This window comes from Hypomesus transpacificus, chromosome 13 (genome assembly GCF_021917145.1).
Source record: "Hypomesus transpacificus isolate Combined female chromosome 13, fHypTra1, whole genome shotgun sequence".
NCBI lineage: Eukaryota > Metazoa > Chordata > Actinopteri > Osmeriformes > Osmeridae > Hypomesus > Hypomesus transpacificus.
The window spans coordinates 12,982,819-12,993,741 of NC_061072.1; the positions used below are offsets into that span (position 1 = coordinate 12,982,819).

General features: G+C 45.1%; 1 protein-coding gene across 1 annotated transcript in view; it reads left to right on the top strand.

Annotated features, from left to right (window-relative positions):
• Nucleotides 1-412, top strand: part of rbfox3a (RNA binding fox-1 homolog 3a) — a 36,251-nt gene extending 35,839 nt beyond the window's left edge. Inside the window, exon 11 of the mRNA XM_047032397.1 lies at nucleotides 210-412. Coding sequence (XP_046888353.1) covers nucleotides 210-212 — 3 coding nt within the window. The 3' untranslated portion in view covers nucleotides 213-412. The remainder of the gene's footprint in view (nucleotides 1-209) is intronic.
• Nucleotides 413-10,923: the final 10,511 nt, after the last annotated feature.

Genomic DNA, 10,923 nt, shown 5'->3' on the forward strand with positions numbered 1-10,923 from the left:
AATAATCACAAGAATATCACCACGAATGATTGTCCTGTGCCAGTTCTTACAAGATCTATGGCTCAATTTCTTAGTGCAGCTCAACATGGTGACACACACACACACACAAACAGATATTCTGGCCTTTTACAGTTATCAGATACATTCATTAATTCTAGATAATGTAGCTATAGATATCGAAAGTGACCTGTGTCCTCTCTCTGTTGTAGTAAATAGGATGACCAGAAGGAGGGGTTCAGAAGAACATCTACTTCGACGAACCAGAGCAACACGAACAAAGGAAGGACACTTCAAAAGATCAACTAAACCAACAAAAAAAGAAAGAGAGAGAAGAGAAAATGAAGACCCCTTCTCTATAGGCCCGGAGGATGAAGGATGTTCAGGCCAGTACCATAGCAACGGCCTGAACAGTAGCCTGAGTAGCGGGGGAGGGAGGGGGGAGGATGGGAGGGAGAGAGGGAGGGGGGAGGGCAGGGGGGGGAAGAGTTAGCTTGACCTTGGAGACAAGCTTTGCTGGGTGGAAAAACTACCAGAGAGGTCACCATAAAACGTTTTATTTTTCTAAACTTTTTTAAGTTTATGATTTCCAAAAAGAGCAAAGACTAATGTATGTATATATATTATATGTGTGTATAAGTATGTTTTAAAACAGAAAATAAGTTATTATAAGTGTGTCTTTGGGCAGGTTGAGTGGAGGGGAGGCAAGGGGTGACACCCCTGCCCCCCCTCCTCGCCACAGATCACCTCCTCACCACTCCCTGTGGGGGGCGGAGAGGGGAGGTGCTTGGACGCTGAGGGGGAGGGGCTGCCCACCTGACAGACATGACTCAACGTCATCGTGGTAACGCCATGGTAACGACTTCACCCGCTTTGTATCTGGTCGGTTTGGAGACGGCTCAGTCTTCCACTGTTGGACAGTGTCGGTCGTCAAGTGTGTATGACACACATACTGTGCATTTCCAGCTCATCTAACATATTAGATCACCTGCTCCCTGTTCAATATTTCCTCTCCACTATCAAAGTACCATCTCCATTCACAGTGCTTCCAGGAACGTCTAGGACTAGCCAATTGGCAGGCCGGCGACGGCAGGAGTCAGAAAGGTCATGTCTGGACCGGGCCTGGTAGCCCCCAGACCCCAGCGGTGTGTCGTTACCAAAACATGTTGTTGTGGTGTTGTGGTTGAGGTGGCTGTGCTGTGTTGTTATTCGCTTTTGTACATCATGTGTCGGGGGAAGGGGAGGGGGGGGGGGGGTCAGTGGGAGGGGATGAGAGGGCGAGGGGGGTCATAATGAGACTTAGAAGATATCTATCACGGGTGGTCACCGGGTCCTCCTACGCTTACCCCTGCAAGAGCCCTTTCTGAGGGCAGGAGTCAAGAGAAGAGGGGGGAGGGGAGGAGGGGTAATGGGGGTGGAAAGACAGGTGACGGTTAAGTCAGAAAAAGGGGGGTGGCGTCGCGAAAAACATTTTCTGAAAAGTCTCTTGCTAAACCTTTCTATTTCTATGGAACTCTACTTTAGTGACATCCTTCTATATTTAGACGTTGTACTACTAACATGCTGTCAAGCATGGTCCAAGAGTATACTGTAGCCATTTACTAATGTTGTATTTATTGTATTACAAGTAAGAAGAAAAAAACATTTATATATGAATATAGATATATCTATTTGTGATCTGCAACCCTTGGACATAAGTTTGCCTTTGGTTTGAAAGACTTTACTTTTCTGCAGGACTCAATGCACTGTCCACATGTGGAGAGAGGTTTACTACTGGTGTGGCGTTTATTACGTTGGTTTGTGTTTCCTTTGGTTCAGCTATTGAATGTAACTTCAAAAACTCTTGGACTTTTTACGTAGATGTTGTTCTTTTATAAAACTCAGTACTCTGTAAGATGTATATGTACATTATATAGCAAAACCTTTTTTCCGACATGAAAACAATGCTGGACTTCAGACCCAGACGGGCAACACGGATGGAAGGGGGAAGTATTTCAGAAGAGTACCAGTGTCCAAACGATGGAGGGGGAAGCATTTAAGAGGAGCACCAGTATCCTAATGGTGGAAGGGGAAACATTTCAGAGGAGCACCAGTGTAATGCCGGCCTCAGGGAGGAAGTGCTTTACCCATTATTGGATGGGCAGATTACTTACAGATGATGGGAGCAAGACGAACAGTCTGTCAGCCTGACAGTGTGTCAGCCACTGATATTTAGAAATATTGATTCTTCTCCCCAAGCTCTCTTTGAGTGAGAGGAGCTTACACTGTGTGGGGGGAGGGGTGACGGGGGTGAAAGGGTAGGGTTGGTGGAGGAGGAGAATCAGGGGGTTCTCCTAGCGTCTTACTTTGACAGTGTTAAACCCAGCGGTGTCGGGAGGTGGTGTGACCTATATTCAGGAGCAATCAGAGAGAAACAAGGGAACATTCTTATCTCCTCCACTGTGCTCACTCTCCTGAGCAGATGAGGTGATACTGTGACTCCTGGGATGCAGAATGTTCTGGGGGGGGAAAAAATGTCTGCTGTATTGTACCTGAGCAGATGGCTGGACAGGGAGGGTATGCGTGTGCGTGCATGTGTTTTGTTTGCGTGTGTGTATGAGTGTGTGTGTGTGTGTGCTGTACCTCCAAGGATGTGGTCACAACTGAGCGACAGACTGAAACCAACATCTGATTAAAGACTAAACTAAGAAAAAAAAAACTCAAACAAACAACGATGTCAATCTAACGGAGGTCTGGGAGCCGAGATCTCTGATGTGTATATTTCACAGAGACAGAGTCATACTATTCTGATTTCTGATTCTGTTATATTCTGTGTTGGAGACTGGTGTTCTGTTTACATGTAGCACTGGTTGTTCTCCTCACAGGTTGGAGAGGATTCATCTCAGTGTGTGTGTATGTGTGTGTGTATGTGTGTGTGTTTGTGTGTGTGTATGTGTGTGTGTATGTGTGTGTGTATGTGTGTGTGTGTTTGTGTGTGTGTATGTGTGTGTGTTTGTGTGTGTGTATGTGTGTGTGTATGTGTGTGTGTTTGTGTGTGTGTGTGTGTTTGTGTGCGTGGAGCAGCCTTCATTTTAGCTATTCAGACACTCGCTATGGCTTAGGCCTATATACTGTAAACCCCCCAGGCGCTACAACTAGCTCCATCTATTCACCCTCATTTGTATATCCCTGCCACAACAACCCCATTCACCTACTGCAGACCAGATACAGGTTAGTTGTAGAGGCTTGTAGTACGTTATCTGAACAGGCTTGAAGGTTATAGCTGTACAGGCTAGTAGTAAGTTAGCTGTACAGGTTAGTAGTAAGTTAGCTTTACAGACTAGTAGTAAGTTAGCTGTACAGGCTAGTTACAGGTTAGCTGTACAGGCTAGTTGCAGTTAAGCTGTACAGGCAGACTTCAAATCCTTGAGCTTCCTACCTGAACAGAAGGGTCAAGTTTTATGACTTCCCTCATTGTTGTTGACTGATGCAAACCCCTTACACAGCTAACTCAACCTCGTATCAGGTGTCAAACCTCAGACCATTAGGTCACTCCTGACTCTCAATCCCAGCCAGCTCTCATCTCTGACTATCAGCACTTCCTCGCCTCGTTCCCTTAGTCAAACCTTGAGTAGTCCTGTAGTTCTTTTTGTACTTTAACTTTCCCTTCTTTAGCCTTGGTCTACCATTGGCTAAACTATAGGCCTACCTCCAAACTCCATCCTCCCCACACTTACCACAACTTACCCCAACCCCAACCAACCTTCCCTACCCCAAACTTGTCCCAAGTCACCATAGCCCTATGCAGTTCCCCAAAGCACAAAGGTTTGAGTGGTGTAGTTACTATGGTTGAAGAGAAAAAGAATCCTTCCATTCTGTTAGTTTGTGTCTGTCTCTGTTTACAGCTTCTATGTGCTTTTGTAAATGGCCTTTACAGCTCTCAGCCCACCAGTCAACTGGAGGGTGGAAATAGGCAACTCTTCCTCTGCTTCTCTCACAAGCTGTCTTTCCATTCCTCTTTTCTGCAAATGTTCCATTGGAATAATATATTAAAAAGGTGAACAGATAAATAATAAGATAAATACAGTATTATAATGAAGCTTTTAAAAAGACAACATTTCAACAGTTCAGAACCTGTACTTGACTGGGGATTCTGTTTCCTGTTTTCTCTTGGTTTTGATTTCTGTGTGCTTCCAGTGTGCTCCAGAGATACAGTACTATTTACTATGATATTGTTCAATTATTATCACAATTATTATTACAGTTACTACTATCATGATTATTATGGTTATTAATAAACATTCTTTCCTGAACAACATACTGATGTCGGTAAAAAATTTAGTTTGTGCGCGCATGTGTGTGTGTGTTGACAAACAGCACCTTCTAGTGGAGTGAAAACAGGGAGCTGAAGCTTGAACTAACCTGCACAGAAAGACGGACAAGTCGTTCCTGGAATGTAGACAGCTTTTAAACATTCCAACTGTTGTGGAGAACGAGGAAGAAGACGACATGTAAGTGTATTTTGAAGTGTGTCTCATCTCCATGTGTCATGTATCACCTAGTGATACAGCTACCGGAAAGCCTGATGATCTCACACGTGCACACAGCCTCCCTGCCATCCCTACTCCACACCCAGTGCACAGATGATGCTCCCCACACACACACTCACACATGAACACGGTGAGCCCCAGTCTCCATGCCCGGTGTACGCAGTCAATGCCAGTCCCAGAGCCACGGCGGCAGAGAGAGAAGGATGATGGGAGGTTGATACCAATTTGTCTTCTCTCCCCTGAGGGACGCAAGACGGAGTGTTGCTGTCTGTCTCCACGACGATCATTTACCTAAACAAAACAAATGCTTCATCGATCCCCTCGCTGACTCTACACCGCAACAAGGGAACACACACACTGACTACACGTGTGGACACACACACGCACACTCACACACATTCAAATACACAGTCTACGAGGCCTCACAGCATTGATCCCCTTCTGCACCACTTTGTCATCCTCTATTGTGTACAAAACAATCCCAGAGACCAGAGACTGAGAGCTCAACGCTGTTCGGGACAATAGCCTGGCATTTCTAGCAACTCTCTACACTTGTATGTGTGTGTGTGTGTGTGTGTGTGTGTGTGTGTGTGTGTGGGTGTGTGTGTGGTGTGTGTGTGTGTGTGTGTGTTAGAGAGAGAGAGAGAGAGAGAGAGGAGAGAGAGAGAGAGAGAGAGAGAGAGAGAGAAGGAGAGAAAGAAAGAAAGAAAGAAAGAAAGAAAGAAAGAAAGAAAGAAGAAGAAAGAAAGAAAGAAAGAAAAGAAGAAGAAAGAAGAAAGAAAGAAAGAAAGAAAGAAAAGAAAGAAGAGAAAGAAAGAGAGAAAGAGAGAGAAAGAAGAAGAGAAAGAGAGAAAGAAAGAAAGAAAGAAGAAGAAAGAAAGAAGAAGAAAGAAAGAAAGAAGAAGAAAGAAAGAAAAGAAAGAAAGAAAGAGAGAGAGAAAGAAAGATAAATAGAGAGAAAGAGAGAGAGAGAGTCTGTCTCCTTGTAGAGATGACAGGAGCAGAGCTAAACAGGGATTACATGGTTTTCCATTGAGGATATTACTCAGCAGTGTAATAGGCAGAATGTCTTCCTTCTTGCAGTGTTGTAGTTTTAGTGTACACACACTCATGCACACATGCACGCACGCATACACTCACGCACACACTCCAGCTAATGTCATTAGCCACAGCAGATTAGTGTGGTCTCAGTCGGCTAGCGTCATCCTCCTCGCTAGGATAACCTGCTAGCCAGACGGCTGAGCCAACAGCTGCATCATTTAATTCACCAGTAATAAAGCATATTAGCTAGCCCACTATCAGCTAGCTGCACTACATTAGTTAGGCTCTCCACATTAGTTGGCTTCACTATATTAGCTAGCTGCTTTGCATTACTTGGCGTAGCATAACTATATTAGGGATCAAAGTATTACTCCTGCCTGACACCCATTTTAACGCTCACATAATAGATAGAGTTCGAAATTTCACACCGTTAAAAACCCTCTGTGGAAATATACAAGAGAGATGGAAAGTTGATTTCGCACTCAGCAAAGCCCATTCGTCACAGACACACACATACACACACACACTCCCAAGCTGCAGGAGACAGAAGCAGTTGAAGAGGTCCCCATAGGCCAAGCTATTAGGGTTAATACACACCATCCCTTGTGTTTTGTTCTTCTCTACCTGATTACACAGGAACACTGCATGTTACAACAGGCCTATCATCTCATCAAACACAATCACACACAACACACACAACCCACACAACACACACACACACACAATACACACACGCAGTCTAAGACGTGGAGCAAAAGAGAGTAAGGGGAGAGAAGCTGGCAGAGCATTAATACTACTCAGTGGTGCGGTAAATTAATTTTGGATTGGTTCTATGGGTTCGAACAAAATTGTTTTGTTGAGGGGAAAAAGGAGATTAAGGTTTTAATTATACTTGGTAATTCATTCCACAAAATAAATCCTCAGTAAAATGGTCTCTTCTGGGGAGAAGAAGTGTCAGCCATCTCTCCGTGGCTTTATTAAGAGATACAACACACACATACACTATCCACACACACACTCGCACACCCATCAGTCATGTTTAAAGCACCGCGGCCACTTCCTCTGTGCTGCACATCAGCGACTAATTGTACTTCCTGTTTGAGAGAACACCACATAGATCAGGGAGGCGCCCAGCCTGCTGCTGCTGCCGTGGTTACCGCAGAGTAATGCCCTGCTCCGCGCCGTGCCCCTCCGTACCACCGAGTCTGGGAGCTTCTCTCTCCTAATGCTCTGCAGTCATGCTGAGGCCGTTGAAGACACTCACAGTACTTCAAGTTGTGATTTTTAAAGCTTTTTTGTAAAGCACCTATTACAGTAAACCCTCGTACAGATGGAATGAACCGTTTGTTAATACCAATAGTTGACTGTCTAGATGTTTGTATGTTGCATGTGAAGGATGGTTATAGTGTTACTCATTTTGAACTACTTTTTAATAATATGTTTTATATGTTGTTTCTGTTATTACAAAGATCGATATGTTTTCAAACAGCGACAAAGTACTGATCTTATAATGTGTTGGTTGTCATCTAGTTTAGTGACAAACATGTATTTCATCTATTTTGTAAAAGTATTTTATGACTGTAAGATGTGTATGTGTTGATCCAGTACTATTCAACATCGTATAAGCTATTCCACACTGGAAGCAAGCAACGGCAATTTAACCTGTCACGATGAATGGAAAGAAGCTCTGCAAATTATATCAGTGCTGTTTGCTCAATAATTTATTCATAATGTGATCTAATTGGCCAGTGTGATAACTGCTGAATATGTTCCTGAGTGAGTTTTTGAACTATTAGAGGAGAATTACTGACAATTACGTCTGACTCTCTGACATCCTACGATTTCTTGTCGGGGGCGGTTCTGCAGGAAGGGTGGGGGCGTTCCAGCTGGCTCAGGTAGAACCCCCCTCCCCCCTGCCCCAGCCTCAGCCAAACAAACCACCTGAATCAATGACAATCTGGTTTGGAATGGAATTCTGAAGAAGGGTTCTAAATAGAAGATTGAGTGAGGAAGGGAGAGCGAAGGAAAGCGGAGGTATCTACCAACTGATGCAAGGTAGATTAAACAAGAGTGCCAGGCTCCTTCTCAGAGAAGTGGAAACAGGAGGAGGGGAGGGAGTGGTGGAGTGCAGATGGAGTGAGAGAAACAGAGAAGGGTGAGAACGCGATGCAGAAATAATGGTTACTCACTGTGAGTGTGTGTGTGTCAGGAGTCAAGAAACACAGGCTGGGTTATTTTGTCTGATAACTGTAAATATTTACCCTGACTTCTCGAGACTTGAGGGAGTAAGAGTGCATTCACCTGGCAAGCAACCAAACACACACACTGTACATATCACAATCAGTCAGAGGGGAAACTTATTCCCAACACAACAATAAGTGGACATTCACCACACATGTTTGCACTTGCGCACAGAGACAGCCAGTGTGTTGACATGTAGGTCCTACGGGAGCAGAGCTGTGTGGCCGATGGCCTTGCTCACTGGTGGCTGTGAGGAATGGCTCCATTTACCACTGGCCATCTATCTCAGTCACTACCTCTCACACACACACACACACACTTGCACACACACATACACATAGACACACTCACATTCTTTTTTTATATCTTTCTCACTTTGTCTCTCTCTTTCTTTCTCTATCTCTCTCTCTCTCTGTATATTTGTCTTTGCCCCGCTCCTCTCTTCAAAATACACCCCTATACACTGGCCAAACAGGAATTATGAAAGGTGCAGTGTGATTGGAGAGGATGTTTGTGTTGCTTACAACACTGTCCTGTCTGAAATGTTTCACTCCTCAACCTCTACTTCTGCACTTCCATCTTCTCTCATTTTCATCCTTTCTTTCTCTCTATCTCTCCCTCTCTCTCCTTCTCTCTCTCCCTCTCTCTCCCCCTCTCTCTCTCCCTCTTTCTCTCTCTCCCTCTCTCTCTCCCTTTTTCTCTCTCCCCCTCTCTCTCCCTCTCTCTCTCTCTCTCTCTCTCTCTCTCTCCCTCTCTCTCTCTCTCTCTCTCTCCCTCTGTCCCTCTCTCCCTCTCTCTCTTCCTTTTTCTATCCACCCGTCTCTCTCCCTCTCTCTCTCTCTCTCCCTCTGCTTTTCTCTCTCTCTTTATCTGTCTTAAAGAAGAGAAGCTGAGATATTCATACAGACTGGAAGGGGACCTGGGTTAGAGTCGTATGTAGGTGCATGTGTGTGAAAGTGAGTGTGTGTAGGTGCGAGCGTGTAAGTGCGTGTGCGTAGATGTGTGTGTCAGACAGAGAATGTGGAATTAATAGCTGTGGTGAACTGGGATATCTTTCTGCCCTTGGCATGGTTTTGACATGTAAACCCATTAATTACCACAACAGATCCAGATCCTCCAGGACCACAGCTGCAGGACCATGGAGTCCTCAACCTTCTACTTCCACCTAAAAGCAACCTAACCTCAAAGGAGCCACATTCCCACACAACCTTTCAGACTGAGATCACACGCAATGTGCGCCTCTCACCAGTGTGTTTCTGTTGCAACATTTCCTATTTACTGTAACTGATCAGCAAACATTCAATCAAGTTTAATCAATGCCGGTTTTAAAGGGGAAAACCCAGACAGATGATTCTCCTTTTAGGTGCACAGACCAACGGGATGTGACATTTAGAATTGAAAACTGAGTGTTTCACAGGATACTGTATTGTTGGGATCAAATAGTGGTCCTTGTGGTTCCTGGCACAGCATTTACACCCTCTAGAACCTTAATGACACCATACAGAAATGTTGCGTTTCTGATGATATCGGTCATACTGTTATGAGGATTGGTAGGATTCTGTTTGTGTTTCGAATGTTTGCAATCCTTTCTGTCAGTCCATCACAAACCCATACGCACACACATTCACACGCACTCACGCACACTCACACAGCCACGCACAGACACACACAGACACACTCCCAGTGAGCCTTCAGTCATCTCTTCAAGAGTGATTTAGTCCTTGAAGACAGAGGCTTGGTGGCAGACGGATTCATTTAACCAAATGAGCCCTTATTGTTCTGGGCCATCCTGACTCAGAGCGCTGTGTGTGTGTGCTTGTGTGTGAGTGTGTGTGTGTGTGTATGCTTGTGTGTGTGTATGTGTGTGAATGTGTCTGCACGTAGGTGTGTTAGCATCTGTCTGTGTGTGTACGCGTCTGTATACGCTTTAACATTTGCAGACACGCGCACAGAGACACACCCACATAAATCCTTCTACAGACAGCTATATACATCACACACACACACACACACACCAATGCAAACGCGGTCTCATTTTTGAGTGTGTGGGCCACAAACGCTTGTGGTGCCCCTCACACAGAAACCTACAGACCCAGAGCTATCATGCAGGAAGCCACGCTGCCCAGTCACAGTACTTGTGTATTTACAAGTATTTAATTACCTGGTGTTGTCGTCCGTCCAGTCAAGTAACATGATTTAATACAGCTTGAGGCCATGGAGACAGACACACATCCTGTGGGGGGCTACCTGCACTCTACAGCATGATTAATGACAACATTAAACACATTCATTACTGCCTTGATTAGAAAATGAGCTGCTCTCATTCTTCTGTTACAACCACTGTTCCTAACTGCCTCCGAACCCCAACTGACCAGCTCCCTGAAGATACTGCGGATACTGTGTGTGCGCGATGCTGTACTAGAGTGTTTATTTAGTTAATTATTTAGTGTTAATTAAGTTGGAATCCTTGGCCGTTAAGCCAGAACAGAAGCATCTGCTGCAGGGGGAGGGGAACGTCCGTCTATCTCCCAATACACACACACACACGCGCGTACACACACACACATCACCCACACACATCACACAGACAAGTACGCTTCATCCGACAGACATGCAGGCATATGCATCACACATAGACAGACAAGCAGGCACACACACACATTCATCCTCTCTTGATCTCTCTCTCTCTCTCTCTCTCTCTCTCTCTCAGCATCTTATGGTGTTCAATCACCATGGCAGACACCAGTCATTTTGGGAGACAGAGCTAGAGACAGAACACAGGATGTATAAATCTTGGTGCGTTCTGGGTAATGAAGTCTCCAGGAGTCCCGTGAGGCATGGGAGCATGCCCAGAGTGGCAGAGGCAGCTGGCCTCGCCCACATTAAAGGCCTATTCCGCTGTTTCAACACCTATTAAAGAGGCGTGAAAATGGGAGGCAAGCGTCTACACCCCCCTTTACACCTCCCCACTGTGTACTCCCTGTCCCTCCTCTGAGAATGTTTTGTGGGGTGTGTGTGCATGTGTGTGTGTGTGTGTTTGTGTGTGTTTGTGTGTGTGTGCAAGCTCGTGAATGCAACATAACAGATAATAAACACTTTATTATGTTGAGGTCAC